The following is a 17951-nucleotide window of genomic DNA, read 5'->3' on the forward strand; positions in this document are numbered from 1 at the left end:
GGGATTGAACCTGGGCACTTGGCAGTGAGAGTCCCAACCACAGGACCGTCAGGAAATTCCTGTTCTTAATTCAACATGAAACGCAGGGAGATGGGCACATGGAGACACAGAGGGAAGAATGCCACGTGAAGATCAAGACCGCGGTTGGAGTGATACAGCGACCAACCAAGGAGCACCCAGCGTCGCCAGCAAACGGCAGAGGCTACAGCAGATGCTTCATAGACAGAGTCTCCTCTGGGTCCTTCAGGGGGAGCTTGGCCCTGCTGACATCTTGGTTTTGGACTTCCAGGCTCTAGGACTGTTGTAAGGCTCCCAACTCGTGGTACTTGGTTATAGCAGCCCTCAGAAGTAATTCCGCCTGGTCCCCTGGGGACCAGAGCACTGCTTTGGGCCCTGTGAGGCTTCCCTCCTTCCTGTGTATTGGAGGATGAGTCCTGCCCCAGGAGTCTGGTTGCCCTGGAGTTGCCTGCCATCAGCTTTGTGATCATCTTCAGCTTGGACCTCCACCTGCTCTGTTTCAGGTGTCTTAGAAACGACAAAAGTGAGCTATGCCTCTGGGGACAGGTAGGCAGAGCTTGTGGCTGTTAAAATTGGAGGGCTGGCGCCTGAAGTGAGAGGAGCAAGGAGCAGGGCGTTTTGCATCTCATTTTGTTTGGAGGCTGCAAGTATCGTCTTAGCCTGGAAATGAGAAATCGGGGAGACAAAGAGACGGGCAGGGATTTGGGTCCACTGGAGTGGATGTTTGGGGTGAGGATTTACTTCCCTGGGGAGAAGACCCCTGCAGCAGTAAGTGGGGCCTTCTCGGGGGTACGGGGAGCTGCCCCCTGCTCACCTTGCAGTCAGCTGAGATGTGTCACGTGCCTGGTGCAGAGTCGACACTCAGAGCTTGTTTGTTGAATGAATGAATGAGGGCAGTGAAGACAGATGCAGTGCTGCTTGTCTGTCTGAGGCCAACAGCATGCTCAGTCTTGTGGCTTAAGGGGGATGTGGGGATGTGCCCTGGGGCATCTAGGCCCAGAGCACAGACAGGAAAGGCTGCAGGAATCTAAAGACCCCACCAGAAGTAAAGGACCCCCTCCACCCCATCCAGGACACAGAGTGGACTGAAAAGCTGAGGGGAGGCAAATGGGGTCGATTCCAAATTCCCAGAGGATTGGTGTGGGGCTTCTGCAGGTTGCCAGTGTGCATAGGGAAGGTGGGTCATGGGACAAGTTCCAGAAACAAAGCTGAGCAGCCAGGACACCTCCCAGTTCCCAGTGACAAGAGTGTGGGCCTCGTGGGAGAGATGAAGTGGCAGGTGATACTGGAAGGGTCATTTGGGCCAGTTTGTGGGTGGCCTTGGCGAAGCTTGGGTTTTTCTCTTGGGCAAAAGGGAGCCATTGAAGGTTTTAAGAGCAAGGGACTTGCATGGTCTGACCTATGCTTTAAGGATGACCTCTCTGACTGCAAGTGAAGGGGGCATAGTGAGCTCCTGGAGGTCCAAAGGCCAACTGAGAAGCTCCTGCCAGAGCCTGGGCAAAGACAAGGGGAGAATCAATGAAGGGGTGGGGTGGGAGCGAAGTCACCCAAGGAAGCAGAGCTGGTGGGGTGCCCGATGACAGGGTGAGTCTTGGGGACCTTTGTCAGGCAGTAGCTTCCCCGGGGCTCCTTTCTCATCTCCTGCGTCCTCTCCACCCTTGCCTCGTGCATAATCAGCCCACAGAGAGCTTCCCTCCGGTTTCAGACAGGGCTTTGAGGCTCCCTGTCTGCGCCTTTCATCCTCCGAGTGCGGTGTGACAGGTGGAGGAAATGTTGATGTCTCAGCTCACCTTATCTTGCTTCTATTATCATGTTTCCCGTATCATAGTAACAGAGCAGATGTCAGGGCCTGTTGCTAAGGGTTCCCTGGAATATTAATACCTGGGTGTAGAACTGCAGGCTCTTAGGCAGTGTCTTTGGTGCCTCAGGAAGCAGCGGCTGGGTGGCAAGTATTCTTTTATATTCATCCCTGCTTTTCTTTCCCCTTCTCAAGCCCTCATCTCCTCCCCCGACCCCCTGATCCAGGCCCGGCTAGTTGTCTACATGGCAGACTCAGCAGCAACCATGAATAGGCAGCCACCCTCCCCTCCCGCACCCAGGGCAGGCATGACTGAAGGATCACGACAGGAGGCTGAACGCGGGCTCCGATCCTTCCTCTGGCAGCTGTCCAGGCATCAGCTCAGATTTGGCCCTGGGGTGACCCCCTCCCCCTCTTCCAGCCCTGCACAGGCTACCTGAGAAGGTTCCGGGCCCTCCCCCAGCCCCACTCTGGCACATGGGAAAGGGCAGAATGGGTTTTATTTGCTTCTTATGCCCACTGTCTTGCCTCTCTCACCTGGCCCTTTGACCTTTCCGCTGCTCACAGTTTGCAAGTCCACCTCCAAACAGCTCTGGGAAGTTGGGCTCCTCGGGATATTGAGGTCAGGGTTGGGATTTTGTTTACCAAACGCCATTTGTGTCAGTTATCTATTCCCATGGTAATGCTACATAACATCCATCCCCTAACTGAATAGTTTACTACTTAAAAAATATTTATGTATTTGGCTGCACAAGGTCTTAGCTGCAGCACTCAGGAGCTCCCATCTGCATTGTGGCATTCGAGATCCTTAACTGCGGCATGTAGGATCTAGGCTTTCCTGACCAGAGATCGAACTCGGGCCACCTGCATCAGGAGCACAGTGTCTTAGCCACTGGACCATCAGGGAAATTCCTACATTTCTTTATTGCTTCCGAGTCTACGGGTTGTCTGCTGCTCTTGGCTGGGCCTCATGTCTCCTTTCTCGTGGTTCAGCTACCCCCAGAAGTCCCCTGCATCTGTGTGGAAAGATGCACTTCTGTTCTCTCTCAGTGGCTGTTTGGACCCGGCATCCTGCCCTTGCTGGTGACTTGTGTTTGCCTTTATACGTGGTGCCCCTGCCTAGACCCTGCAGCTCCTTTCCCACTGTCTCACCCCTCCTCTCTCTTTCCCGTTCTTTTCCCCATATCATGTCTGTTTCTCCCACGAGATCAGACCCTACAGCTCCATGAAAGCTTATCCAGCCTGGGGCAGCAGACAGGGCTCAGTTGTATTAGCGAAAGTTTCCCTGAAATAAACCAAGGAGGCAGAAACGCCAGGGTCTGAAGGCGGGAGAGAGCGCCCCACCAGGAGAAGCCGTGGGTGATGAGGAGCTGTTCTGTAATTTCTTGTTTCTGTGGCCCCTGGGTGGGGTGGAGCCCCAGTGGGCGTGTGTGATGCTTCCCGAGGGGCAGGTGGTTTTGCCCTCTGGTGTCTTTTTCAGAATCCGGTGCATCTCAGAGACAGCTGCAGGCTAGAAAGGTTTTCAGCGCTGTGTTAAAGAGGTTGTAAGATTTGGAAGGCTGGGTCAACGGGCAGCGTTTTCCTGGGTTAGTAATGATGTGGGCTGCTCTCTGGAGTTACAGGCGTGCGTTTTCATTTCATCCTCTCTGTGTGCCTGTGTGGAGGCAGAGACCCTGGCTCTTTGTAGAAGGAACCCGGCTAGCGAGTTGTGACTGGACCACAGGTCACCCAGGCTCGCAGGCTGGCGCTGCTTCACCAGATTCTAAGCCTGCAAAGGCCATTAAGAGGGAGAAGCCGCCTTTTAAGTGACCCTGAATGCTTGCAGAGAAGAGGTTTTTGTTTTTAGTGATTGTACTATACACATTATTCTTTTTTCAGTTTTTTTTGATGTGGACCATTTTCAAAGTCTATATTGAACTTGCTACAGTATTGCTTTCTCTCCATGATTTTTGGTCCTTTGGCCATGAGACCTGCAGGATCCCATCTCCTCAACCAGGGATCGAACCCATACGCCCCCAAATCGGAAGTTGAAATCTCAACCACTGGAGCCCCAGGGAAGTCCCTGTACACGTAATTAAAAGCAGTTTATTGGAGATTTACAGATTCTTCCATCTCTGAGTTCTGAGTTTGAAAAGACCACCGGGACACGACTGCTTGCAGCAGAATTTTTGTGTGTGAATGACTCTGGTGATGCGCTTTGGTGATACATTTAAAAAAAATGTACACATCTTTTCCCCTTGGGGAATTTATCCTAAGAAAATAATCAGAAATGGGCTCAAAGATTTATCTCCCAGGATATCCATTTAGGGCTGAACACAATAGGACAGGGCTGGGAACAATCCATGTGCCTCCCCCAACAGGAAAATGGGAAAAATAAATCCAGAATACTAAGTTGCCATGAAGAATCATGTTTCTGAGGACTTTTAATAATGTGAGAAAGCACAGTGTGATAAGAAAGCAAACAGCATAGGTAGAAGAACCCAATTTTATTTAAAAATCTGTGCACAACTGTCCAGGAAGACATGGGATAATCTTACATGAAGACGGGAAGTCTTCATCTAGGGGTGGGTGATGAGTGTGTTTAGGGTGCATATTCTACGGTGCCCAGGAGAGGCCACGGGAGCTTGCAGTTTTTAAAAATTAATTTATTTTTGGCTATGCTGGGTTTTCATTGCAATGCATGTCCTCCCACCTTCCTCCTCCACCTCCTCCTCCTTGGGGCCCCTGCTGGAGGGGCAGCGAGCCCAGGAGTATATTGGATGATGGCAAACACACAGCTTGGCAGAAGAGCCCCGGGTCAAGGGGGTGCAGAAAGCCGGGGGACATGGGCCGGCTGGTGGGCAGGGAGCTGGCAGCAGGCTCAGGGTGCTTAGATTCGGAGAACCGAAGCTGACTCTGTTGGCAGTTTCCTAAGTTGTGTTTCCACGCACTGCCTTCCTCTCCCACCACCTGTGCTGAGATTGTTCCACGTGGGCCAGGGACAGCTGTGCCTTCCCAGGTGCCAGCCACAGCCCAGGGCGGGCCCCGCAGTCCCTGGACAGGGCCTCAGCTCCCAGTCGGAGCCACTGCTGTGGTCATGCTCAGCCACGAATTTACCACCGGCCGGTGCCCACGGCCCCAGGCTCTGGGAGGGACATCCCACATCTCCCTGGATCTCTCTGTGGTGTTTGGCTCAGTGGGCTCCTCTTCCTCAAAGCTCCAGGAGCAGGAAGGGTGGGGGACCCAGAACGCCTCTTCCATCCTGCCCTAGGAACCAGGCTGGGTGGGGGCCCAGATCCCCCCACCAGATTGAAGCAGTGACCAGTCTCCCTCCCAGGACCCTGCTCTAGCCGCTTACCTGCCCCTTGGCAAGTGAGAATGCAGTGGACCACCCAGAGTGATCCCTCCAGCCTGTCAGTCTCTGCTCCCCGTGGGGAAAAGATGGGGAAACTGAGGCCTGGGGAGAAATAACTGATTGTTCCTAGTCTTGCAGTAAGTTTGCATAAAAGCCAGACTTTCTCAGGTCTTTTCTCTCCAAGTTGGATCATCCTCACTGCCACCAAACCCTTCCCTTTATACTTACTGCACAAGGTGACTTGAGGCAGAGAAGGTATATTAATTAAGGGTTAGCAGACCCACATGGGTGTGACCTTTTCTCAGTCTCTCAGCCTGGTTCTTTTCTCTTCTGCCAAACAGAAAAAATAATGATTAGATTGAGAAAGAACAAAACAGTAGCCTGTGGGTGGTTGCAGAGTTATTTGGACTCAAGTTAAAAAAAAAGAAAAGGAATTAGATGTCAGATGGGTCAGTTGTTGTTCAGTCGCTCAGTCGTGTCCAACTCTCTGCAGCCCCATTGACTGCAGCACGCCAGACCTCCCTGTCCTTCTCCAACTCTCGGAGCTGCTCAAACTCACATCCATCGAGTCAGTGATGCCATCCAACCATCTCATCCTCTGTCATCCCCTTCTCCTCCTGCCTTCAATCTTTCCCAGCATCACAGTCTTTTCTAAAGAGTCAGCTCTTCTCATCAGGTGGCAAAGGATTGGAGTTTTCGCTTCAGCATCAGTCCTTTCAATGAATATTCAGGACTGATTGTCTTTAGGATTGACTGGTTTGAACTCCTTGTAGTCCAAGGGACTCTCAAGAGTCTTCTCCAACACCACAGTTCAAAAGCATCAATTCTTCGGCACTTAGCCTTCTTTATGGTCCAGCTCTCACATCTCTACGTGACTACTGGAAAAGTCATAGCTTTGACTAGACGGACCTTTGTCAGCAGAGTAACGTCTCTGCTTTTTAGTATGCTGTCTAGGTTGGTCATAGCTTTTCTTTGGACAGACAGATGTTAGTTTGGGGGTTTTCTTGCCAGTGATCCTCAAACTCTAGCACCCTAGGAAATGACCCAAAAGGGACACAAGAGATTTATTCCCTAGAGGCTTATTTGGAGGTGATGTGTTTGGGGCTGTGAGGAGCTGCTGTCTCCTGGAAGTCCTCACCTGTCCCGCCATAAAGAAGGTGTCATTTCAAGCATGAGAACACAGGATCCCTTTTTTCTTCCCGCCTCCTCCCCACTCCTCAGCTCCACTCCCTTTTGATTCAGAAGCATCTGCAGAAGATGGAATAATTCCCACCTTGAGGTTCTCTGACTTGTTCCTCCCTCTGGGATCACCACTGGTGCGTCCCTGCTTTCGTGGGGTTGCCTGGCAGAGCAGAGGGGCCACCTCCACACTGTGTACCTAGCAGCAGCAGTGGGCAGGAAGTCCCGGAGCCGGGAGGTCTAGTCCTGAAAGCAGTGGCCTGGGACGTGTGGTGCCCCCTGCAGGCCTTGGCAAGAATGGCAGTGCCTGTGAGGTGATAGCAATGTAGTCGTTCAGTCCGGTCTGAACTGCAGCCCGCCAGGCTCCCGTGTCCATGGGATTCTCCAGGCACGAATACTGGAGTGGGTAGCCATTCCCTTCTCCAGGGGATCTTCCTGACCCAGGGATCAAACCCGGGTAGCCTGCGTTGTAGGCAGAATCTGTGAGGAGATGGACTGCCAGTTAGCCCCGGGCTCAGCTTGTCCCCATCAGGGAGACCCCATCACTTCCATTTCCTGATGCTCCCAGAATATTTTTAAAAAACAATAATAAGGAAACAGGGCTACTGAGTTACCGTATGTTTTCTAATGTTTGCTTGGAACAGAATAAGGCGTTTCACACCCATGCAGCCGTGTGATTGCACTTTTCACAAGATAACAGAACTTTAAAACAACAGCAACAAAACAGACCATAGCTAGAAGTGGGGCTGGTTTAAAGTTGCTTGATGAGCATGTCGTTTCTGACCCCGCGGGTGTTTTCCTGGACTGGATGTGAGCCTCATTTGGGAGAAGGTCAAGACTTTAAATGGGAGGTGGTACCAACAACCCTCCCAGCATTGGATCCGGCCTGGGGTCTCCCCAGGGAGCTCCCCGAACAGCTCTTTGGGGTCTCTCTCTCAAGGCGGCTGGCAATGGGGAGTGGGTGCCTGGATCACCTGGGATAGAGAGACCGCTGGGGTCAAGGTCGTGGGCTTGGTCCCTGTGGGGGTCAGTTAACAGCAATCTACATGCCGCCCCCTGCTGGTCATCACAGAAATGGGTGACATTGGTCTGGAACAACAGCTCTCAAACCACAGTCCAGTGATTTCTGCGGGGGTCCCAGTGCCTTTCAGGGGGTCCCCAAGGTCAAAAATATTTTCTTCTTCATCATCATCACAGCATACTTGGTCAAATTCTCTCAGATATACAGATGAAAAGTTCATTGACGTGTGATCCAAATGCCACATTGGAACTAATCTTTAAAGATAACTGTCATCTGTTGAGTTTGGGTGCAGAATGAAAGAAGAACGTCCGCAATTATCTAGGAAGGCTATTAAAACACTCCACCCTGTTCCAACTATAGGACATATCCGTGAGAGTCTGGATGTCCTTCATGTACTTTAACAAAACTACGTACCACAAAACATTGATTGAAATGTCAGACATGAAACTGTTGTTAAGCCAAACATTACATAGATTTGTTAAAATGCAAAACAATCCCGTTATTCTCACTAAATGCTTTTGTTTTGAAAATACAGCTTTTAAATATGTGAGCATCTCGTGGGTTTGTGATTTTTAGATGACTTAACAATTTAAATTTTTTCAGTGTTCATTTCTAATCTGGTAAATAGCAGTAGATATAGCCCATACCATTTGGAGTTCTCAAGAATTTTTTTTATCAGTTTAGTGAGATGTAGTTCACATACCATAAATTTCTGACATTCAAAGTGTACAAGATAGTGGTTTTAGTGAATTCACAAATCTGTACAAGCATCCTGCATGCATGCTAAGTCACTTCAGTTGTGTCCGACTCTTTGTGACCCCATGGACTGTAGCCCAGCAGGCTCCTCTGTCCATGGGATTCTCCAGGCAGGTATACTGGAGTGGGTTGCCATGCCCTCCCTCCAGGGTATCTTCCTGACCCAGGGATGGAACCTGCATCTGTTAACCTCTCCTGCGTTGGCAGGCAAGTTCTTAACCCCTTAGGCCACCTGGGAAGCCCATACCACCATCACCGCTGTCTAATTCCAGAACACTTCCATCATCCGAAAAAGGACCCTGAGCCCATTAGCAGCCACTCCCATTCTTCCCTCCCTGCCACCCCCAGCCCCTGGCAACCACTAATCTGCCTTCTGTCTCTATGGGTTGGCCTGTTCTGGACATTTCACATAAACAGAACCATACAATATGTGGTCTTTTGTAACCGGCTTCTTTCACTTAGCATGTTTTCAAGGCTCATCCGTGTTCTCCTCCAGTCCATTTATGGCCAAACAATATTCCATTATGCAGATATGCCACAGTTTATCCATTCATCAACTGATGGACATTCGAGTTGTTTCTACCTTTGGCAATTATGAATAGGGCTGCTGTGAATATTCGTGTAAAAGTTTGTGTATGGACATACGTTTTCAGTCCTCTTGGGTTTATACCTCAAAGCCCTTTCTGGGTCATATGGTGATAACTGTATGTTACACGTAAAGAACTGCCGGGCTGATTTTCAAGAGTGTAAAGGAGTCCTGTGTTTGAGAACCACTGGTCTGGAGGGAGTGAGACCAGGGGAGTGTGACTAACTCTGTACTGCCCCTCATCTTTGCCCTAGAATTAGGATTCCCTCAAACTCAGCTTTCTCTCTCTTTCCCTCTTTACTATCTCCCCAACACATATCCTTTCTAAAAAATTATTTATTTATTTGGCTGAGCCGGGTCTTAGGTGGGACACGTGGGATCTTCAGTCTTCCTTTTGGCATGTGAGATCTTTAGTGGAGGCATGTAGGGCCAGGGATCGAACCCCGGCCCCCTGCATTGGGAGCACAGAGTTTTAGCCCCTGAACCACCAGGGAAGTCCCGTCACAACACATATCCTTGGTGATAAGGAGAAAGCCAGCTCAGTTCAACTGCACAAGTGAAACCACCAGCAAGCTCTGGAGCAGGGCCCCCTTCCTTCAGGATTGCTGAGGGGGCCATGTTCATTGTGGTCCCAGGGCAGTAAAGTGGGGTTGGTACCTGGAGGGTGCAAACGCCCTTGGGGCATCCCTGCGGAGTTGAAAACTTTCCTTTGATGTCCTGTCTTGATGTCCTGTCCGTCAAGTCCAACCTTGTCGCTTAGCTGCATGAGCCGCCTAGCTACCCCTCCCAGAATCAGGAGTCTCTGAAAGAGGAACCTTGAGGAAATAGCACTTAGCTGGAGGGGTGATTCTGCTGATGAGAGTCCAAACATCACTGGGGACGGCATGGGGCGGCAGCAGAGGGGAATAGGTTGGCAGGACCGGTGTTTGGTGTCTGAGGGACCTCGTCTGCCACGCGCACCCCAGCCAATGACGTGCTCTTTCTTTTTCCCTCTTTCTTCTCTCAGACGTGACTCCCCAGGCTGGCTGGCTGCTCCAAACCATGGCCGACACCATCTTCGGCAGTGGCTGTGATCAGTGGGTTTGCCCCAATGACCGGCAGCTCGCCCTGCGAGCCAAGTAAGTACTTCTCAGGCTTGGCCGGGCCCCTCCCCTCCCTCCTCTTCCAACTCCCCTCCTTTCTTTGACAAAATTCAGTGCCAGGGCTTCACAAGGAGCAATTTGAAGACAGGTGCCCATCTTAGCGCAACAGTAAAGAATCTGCCTCCAGTGCAGGAGATACAGGTTCGATCCCTGGGTCAGGAAGATCCCCTGGAGAAGGAAATGGCAACCCACTCCAGTACTCTTGCCTGGAGAATCCTATGGACAGAGGAGCCTGGCGGGCTGCAGTCCAGGGAGTGCAAAGAGTTGGACACAACTGAACGACTAAACAAGCAAAAAATGCCTGTCTAATGCACACCACGCTCCTGGCCTTGAGCTGGGCACCTAACAGCCATTCACTCATTCCGTCATATGGAATGGATTCCCATGTCTCAGATGAGATGTGAGACTGAGGTCCTCACTGGCGTCGCCCAGCTTGTGAGTGGCCGGTCTCCCCTGGGTCCATCTGACTCTCATGCCTGTGTTCTTTGGAACACAGTAGACATCAGGGAGCCAGACCATTTCCTTTGCCTTCTCTGTGAAGAGTAGAAATCCCCTGTCACTGAGCTTCAGACCCTGAGTCCCAGGCAGTGGGGAGCCTTTGATCTCTGGATGCCCACTTCATAGTTGAGCGCCTGGCCCCAGCAGACAGGACAGACCAAAGAAAGGCTTGTCAAATTTATGACGAGCTGCCCTCTGGACTGAAGCACACAGCCAGCCTCGAAGCGTCCCAGCTCTCAGCCGTGCCTAGGTCAGGGTTTCTCTGCCTGTGGTTTGCCCCGTTTTCCTGTTACCTCTCAACCTGGTGATCCCCTCAGCTGCACGTAAATCAGCCCGTCTCCACCCACTGTCCTCACTGCTCCATAGCTGGACACCAGGGGCCCCCAGATGCCTTTTTGGCATCTGGGTCTCCTCCTGTCCCTCCAGGGGAGTCGGGGGTCCCAGGGATCAGATAAACCCAAGAGTGCCACTCCATCTGTCAAATCTGTGCTGAATACAGGAGCCTGCATTTCCCCAACTGGGACCAAGTTCAAGACATTTGCAATTAGATATTGTAAGCCTGCAGGGGACAGAGCTGAAACATCAAAGGATAGAAAAATTAATCCGGAATGCCCAAGATGAGTGGAGTCCTGTGTGATTTGCAGGACTCTTTGCACCACAGTTAATTTGTCCCTCTCACCAGGGTGGCTCAGCTCTTTTAGCCTCCACGTGGCCCCTGCAGTGGAGAGACCAGGGGTGAAACCATCCTCTCTTCTTCTCTCCTCTGACACCTGGCGAGACGATGTGTCCTCCACGGCTGGATGTGAGGCGCTGGGGAGAGCTGCGCTCTTGTGGGAGGGGCCGGCATGACCCCTGGTGATCCTGCCAGCCTCCCCTTCAGTTCTCCCTGACCTTGTCTTGCGCTTAGCAGCAGCCGGAAGCTGTCGTGGCACCTTTTAGAAGAGCAGATGCTTTTATCTCTCTCCGGGGTGTGCTGCCTTGTAATGCCAGGCTCCTTGTAATGCTGGGCTCCTTAAAGGATAGTGTTACAAACCCCCGCAGCCAGGTACTGTGCCTCTGGGAGGCTGGGGCAAGTTATCTTCTTTGGCTCCAGCTTAGAATCTGTTCTCCCATCTTCCAGCTGCCATCACACATTTTCTAAATCCCTGCTATGTGCCAGGGCTATTGGACTGCAGTGAACAAGACCAGTACGGTGCCTTGTCTTCAGGCACTGATGGGGAGCAGGGAGCGTGATACACACTATTGCTCGTGTGCAGCTGCTTTGTCGGTAGAAACAGGCAGTCAGGCAGAGTGCGGTGCTAATAATCTAGGGTCTGGGGGAGGTCTCCCTGAGAGTGTGATGCTTATGTTGAAGCCTGGAGGAAGGGTAAATACTAGCTGAAAATATGGGGGAAGCGCATCTAGGCAGAAGGAACAGCAAGTGCAAAGGTCCTGGGGTAGAAGGGACATGGCCTGCAGAGGCCTGGCAGGAGGTCAGGGTGGCTTGAATGCAGAGTGAGGGGCTGAATGGCATGCAAGGAAGATGGAGAGCTGGGCAGAGGCCAGATGGGGCAGGGCACAGCCCTCAGGACTCCCATTCTAAGGGGGAGACACAAGGACCTACCTTGCCTCGTAATAACGTTTAAGCCTCATGGTGGAGCTATGCCCAGGCCATAGGGAACTCCGAGAATGGGCTCTCCTTTAACCCATTTTGGAGGGATCAAGGAAAAGCCTCCTATAAAGACCATATCTAGAAGATGTCCTATAAAAGAAAGGGAGTGAGCCAGTGGAAGTGAGGCTTAGGGAGAGGGTGGGCACCCCAGGAGGAGGGCACAGCTTGAGCAAAGGCCTGGAGACGGTGCACAGCCTGGAACACAAGCGAGGCAGGAGCAGCTGTTGGTGCTGTCCCCTGTGCGAGGCCCCACAGTCGGGGGACGTGCTGCTAGGCACTGGGCACCGCCAAAGGTTCTTGCTCGGGGTTTGCAGTTCCGTGTACATCTGGCAGCCCTGAGTCAGCCTCCTTTGTCTATGGGGAGGGGTCCCCTGGGGCAGCCTGGCATGGCTCTCGGCAGCTACCAGATGTGAGCGACCCAGGCCAGGAAGCCTTCTGGCCTCGGACTTGCCTTTGCAAAGGCATCTAACTGCACCCTGCCGCTTCCCTCCTCTGAGAGATGGGGAGGCCTGCCTGGCAGGATGCCAGGGGTCCAGTGGGGAGGCGGCCTGCAGAGCCCTGGGCCGGGCCTCACCGCTGCTCCTCCTGTGTTGCTGTGACCCTCCTGCCCCGAATCCCTCTGGTTTTCAAAATGCTCCATGAATCCCCTTTTATCCTCAGCATCTTGTTTTTTTTTTAAATCTATATGTGATTTTATTTATCTATTTTTATTCTTGGCTGTGTGTGGTCTTGGTTGCCGTGTGGGCTTTTCTCCAGTTTTGGCGAGGAGGGGCCACTCTCTGGTCGTGGTGTACAGGCTTTTTCGTTGCAGCGGCTTTTCTTGTTGCAGAGGACAGGCTCTCAAGCGTGGGGCTTCAGGAACTGTGGCTCCCAGGCTCTAGAGCACAGGCTCAGTAGTTGTGGCGCATGGGCTTGGTTGCTCCACGGCATGTGGCATCTTCCCAGAGCCAGGATGGAACCCGTGTCCCCTGCATTGCCAGGCAGATTCTTTACCACTGAGCCACCAGGGAAGCCGTCAGTGTTTGTAACCCAGTCGATGGTCTTTCCTGTCCATCTTGCTTTCTTCCAAGACTCAGATCCAGGTGCTCAGTCTTCTCTTGATCGTCTTCCCTCGAAACCTCTTGTGCTGTGGCCTTTTGTACCTTCCACGCCCCGCCCCCCGCCAGATGCTAAGGGTGTGCTGCCATCTTCGTGGGGCCCAGGAGCTGGTGGGTGGCCGAGACAGCGTTTGGGGACTGGCATGCGCCCGACACACAGACCATGCCCACGGGGCCTTGGTGGGGGTGGTGGGGGTGCCGGCTTGCACTGGGGCTGGACTTGTGTGCTATGCTCTCTCCAGGCTGCACACCGGCTGGTCTGTGCACACCTTCCAGACAGAGAAGCAGAGGAAGAGCCAGTGCCTCAGCCCGGCCGAGGTGGAGGCCATCCTGCAGGTCATCCAGAGGGCTGAGCGCCTCGACACCCTGGAGCAGCACAGGGTCGGGTAAGGGCTGCTCCTGCGAGCGGGCGGAAGTGGGGCCTGGAGGGGGGGCAGGGCAGTCAGTGCCAGATCAGCGGGCTGGGAGTCTGGCACCCTGGGTCCTCGTGCCGGCTTGTCTCTGGGCGAGGGTCAAATCGGCCTGAACACCCCGGGACTGGAGTAGGTTCATAACCCAGGCTGTCTGAGCCTCAGTATACCCCTCTGTAAGATGGGGATAGCAGCCTGGGCCCTAGGCTATGGGGAGGATGAATGAGTGCAGCAAGACACACTAGGGTCTGTTCAACTCTGCGCACAGGAGGGTCACTGTGGTTCAGCCAGGGCAAGGATTTAGCAGAGGCTGAACCCTGGGTTCTCCCATCAGAGACCATTAGGAGCCGCTCTCCAGCTTATCTAAGCTCTCTCGGCCTCCGGCGTCTGGAGCCGACTCCTACACAGTCTTCAGTTTTGTTGTGTCTTTTTATTTGTTTAATTGCAAAAGTAATTCATGTTTCCTAGACAGTCTGAAAAACACAGGCCACGCAAGCAGGAAGATATAAATGCTGGGCACCGACGGGAATTGATTTGATTCTGGTCTCCTTGTTCTTTCTCTGTTTATCTTCTTCCATGAAATATACGGAAAAACCAGACATTGTAGAAATGCAGAGTTCTAGAAAGTGAAAGCGCCGGTGCAAAGACCACTGCTGTCCAGTTTATCGTGTGTGCCTCGCTTAATACAGACGTATTACTACTGTTTCATTCCAGAGAGCGTTTGCAGCAGATGTCTAGTGCTCTTTCCCCCCTCCACCCCTGGCTGGGGCACCACTGCCTCTCAGACCTAGCCTGAGGGTACTGCAAGGCTCAGAATGCCTCAGAGGTGCAGGTGCTGATGACTGACAGGCCAGCGCCACACCCTTCGGGCTCCCCCAGTAAGGTGTGCCCGGGGCCGATGAGGGTGTTCCCTGTGGGCTCCCCTAAGCTGTGAGAAGCGTTTGCACCCGACCCCCTGACCCCCATCATCTGGGCTGTCTTCCCCCTGCTGCTCACGTTGTCTGGCTGTGTCGTAAGCACTGGATTTGGCTGAGGCAAGAATGACCCAGGAGGCAGGAAATCATCTCAGAAAGAGGAAGTGTGTCGTGTGTGTTTCCACTGATAGGAGGTCCCCCGAGAACAAGCAGGTCAGGCCAGGGTTGAAGCTGAGTTTATTCCCAGGACCCTGGAGGTCCCTGGAGGAGGGACAGCGACCACTGTGGAAGTCAGGAGTGTCTGCTGACTTCTGGGGGCAGAAGCAGCCTCAGTGCCCAGTCTGCCCTCCCTTGGCCCCCAGGCAGGGCCTGATCACCCCAGGGGAGACAGTGGAGTTGCCATGAGATGGGGGGCCTGGGTGTGACCTCAGGCCTACCTCTGAGGAGCTGTGCCATCCTGGCAAGTGACATCACACCTCGCAGCCTCAGTCTTGTCATCTTTAAAATGGGGGGCGGGGGACAGCATCCTCCTTGTGGGAGCATTGTGAGGTTTGCAGGAGACAGTGTACCCACACACTGTCCTCCATGTATTTAAGAATTTTCGCTGAGGGAAGGAATTCCCTGGTGGCCCCTGGTTAAGGCTCTGAGCTTCCTCTGCAGGGGGCCTGGATTCGATCCCTGGTTGGGGAACGAAGATCCTGCATGGAGCAGCCACAAAAATAATAATTTTTGCTGAGAATCCACTGGATACTGGAGACACAGCGGCCAATGGAAAAGAAGTGGCTGCGTATTGTGGGCGTGACAGTGTTGTGTGACAGGTTGTCACAAAACAGGGGTCACAGTGGGCCGTGGGGCTGTGTAATCTGGCCCCTCCCGGCCCCCTCCTGCCTCCTTTGTCCCAGGCAGTACAGTACCCCCCAACCCCCAGCCCCCTTGCTGCTCCAGTGCTCCAGGGCCTTGCTCTTGTACTTTTTGCCCCTCTGCACGGATGCTCCACCAGCTCTTCACACATTTGGTCCTCGTCATCCTTCCCCTCTCAGTTCCGATGTCCTCAGAGAGGCCTTCACTAACCACCACCCACCATGTCCTGCCCCCTCCCACCCCCGCTTATTTTATTCCATAGCCTCTCCTGCTCTCTGAAGTCACTGCGCTTGCTCTTTATATTCTCTTATCTATTTGGCTGTGCCGGGTCTTAGTTGCGGCACGTGGGATCTTCAGTTGCAGCAAGTGGGCTCTAGTTTCCTGACCAGGGGTCGAACCCAGGCCCCCTGAACGGGGAGGGAGAAGTCTTAGCCAGCGGACTGCCAGGGAAGTCCGTCACTATGCTTGTTTATAGACTTTCTGTCATTCTTAAACGTAAACTCCATGAGAACAGAGACTGTGTCCCTCTCTGTCTTCTTTGCTGCAATATTCCTAGTGTCTGGCATACTATAGGCACCCAGTTCACGGTGGGTAAGTGAATGAATGATTCGGAATTAGCCAGGGGAAGGAGTGTGCAGGGAAAACGCCGAAGGTGAGGGAATGGTGTGGGGGCCCCGGGGCTGCCGGGCAGGTGGCCGTCAGGTTGGAGACGAAGCCCGCACCGTCTGACCCCGTGTCCTGTGCGCAGGCGGCTGGTGGAGCGGCTGGAGACCATGAGGCGCAACGTGATGGGGAATGGCCTCTCCCAGTGTCTGCTCTGCGGGGAGGTGCTGGGCTTCCTCGGCAGCTCCTCCGTGTTCTGCAAAGACTGCAGGAAGGTAAGGCCCTGCTCTGGCTTCCCAGCCAGGACCAGCCCTGCCACTTCGTGGCTCTGCGTCCTGACTCCCAGGAGAGTGTATATGCGTTTGTGCATACACGTGTGCAGGCCTCCCCGGCGGCTCACCTGCCCATGCGGGAGACGCAGGTTCAATCCCTGGGTTAGAAAGTTCCCCTAGAGAAGGAAATGGCCAGTCACTCCAGTGTTCTTGCCTGGGAAGTCCCATGGACAGGGAAGCCTGGCAGGCTACAGTCCATGGGGTCGCAGAGTCAGATATGACTTAGTGACAAAACGATACACATGTGCACACATGGTACCCTATGCTTCATGGCGAGAAGGATTGGGTTCGGAAGGTCGCATGGCTAGGCTTCTAGTGCCAGCTCTGGGGAGTGGACCTCTGGGCCTCACAGGACTGTGTATGAATTCAGCTCTCCTGGTAGCTGTGTGACTGACTCCAGAAAGCTTATTTACTACGTTGAGCTTCACTTATGAAATAGGGACAATGATAACATATACCTTAGAGAGTCGTGAGGATTAGATAGTATATGCAAAGCTCTAAAAACCTTGTTTGGCACGTAAGTACTCAGTAAACGTTATTAGTTGTTTTAAATAAATGCGATTTTCCTCTTGATCCCTGGCAACTCAAATGAGTAGCAAGGCCAAATGGATTTTTCTCCTTTTCTTGTACTCCACTGATCGTTCTAAATTATGCCATATATAAAACTGTTTCATATTGAGTCCACGACTTCTTGAAATAACTTTATAAAAATTTCATATATTTATTTTTAGCTGTGCTGGGTCTTCGTGGCTGCGCGGGCTTTCTTCAGTTGTGGCGAGCAGGCGCTGCTCCCCAGCGGTGGCTTCTCTCTGTGGCGGCTTCTCTTGTTGCGGAGCACGGGCTCTAGGGCCCTGGAGCTTCCACGGCTGTGGCACGTGGGCTCAGCAGTTGCGGCTCCCGGGCTCTAGAGCGCAGGCTCAGTAGCTGTGGAGCCTGGCTTTGGCTGTTCTGTAACAAGTGGGATCTTCCCAACCAGGGATAGAACAAGTGTGTCCTGCAGTGGCAGGCAGATTCTTTACCACTGAGCCACCAGGGAAGCACCTTAACATAACTCTTTGTTTTTCCTGGCGTTTCTAATAGCCTTTCTTTCCTTATTGACCGAAGAATAATGTGCCTCCTAATCCTCAAGGTTTCTTAGCATCTGGATTTTATTCTCTATTGCATGAAGCCTACTTTTTCTTTCCCCTGCCAGAATCTCTTCTGGACTCTTATTCCTGCTCTAGCCTTTAGCCATTATCGCACAGCTGTCATCATGGGACCTCGCTTTACTGCCCTCCTAGGTTCGAAGCGCTGGTCCCAAGATACCATGCCTTTTTCTTGTTTTCTTTTTCACTCCAGTTTTACTAGAACCCATCCTCAAGTAACTTCCATGTGCTAGACATTATTTTAAGCCTGGAGTTATTTTGGTAAACAAGACAGATAAAGAACCTTCTCTCTTGAGAGTACGTGGGTGAGGAAACCAAAAGCAAGTCATGATCAAATAGATAAGATTTCAGGAAGAAATAAATTCTGGGAAGAAGTAACAGGGGAGAGAAGATTGGGGGTGCAGCAGGGCATTAATAATAGTTGAAAGGACTGTAAAATATGGGAACATCAAAGAAATAAACACGGACTCGGCAACACAGAGGCCATTGGCAATCTTGACAAGGGCATTTTCAGTGATGTTCAAAAGCTGGATGAGAGAACCAAGGTGCAAAGAAGTTAATGCACCAAATGAATGGATGGGAAAGCCAGAATTTCAGCTAAACCAC

At 52.4% G+C, this 17951-nt stretch overlaps 1 protein-coding gene across 5 annotated transcripts in view; it reads left to right on the top strand.

Moving 5' to 3' along the window:
- Nucleotides 1–17951, top strand: part of RPH3AL (rabphilin 3A like (without C2 domains)) — a 137529-nt gene that overhangs the window by 40006 nt on the left and 79572 nt on the right. For all 5 annotated transcript variants that reach the window (XM_052657275.1, XM_052657274.1, XM_052657277.1 and 2 more), the window contains exons 2-4: nucleotides 9699–9810; nucleotides 13323–13466; nucleotides 16014–16143. In XM_052657275.1, the coding sequence (XP_052513235.1) occupies nucleotides 9734–9810; nucleotides 13323–13466; nucleotides 16014–16143 (351 nt within the window). In that variant the 5' untranslated portion in view covers nucleotides 9699–9733. The remainder of the gene's footprint in view (nucleotides 1–9698; nucleotides 9811–13322; nucleotides 13467–16013; nucleotides 16144–17951) is intronic.

The sequence above is a fragment of the Budorcas taxicolor genome, chromosome 19, assembly GCF_023091745.1.
Source record: "Budorcas taxicolor isolate Tak-1 chromosome 19, Takin1.1, whole genome shotgun sequence".
NCBI classification, from domain to species: Eukaryota; Metazoa; Chordata; class Mammalia; order Artiodactyla; family Bovidae; genus Budorcas; species Budorcas taxicolor.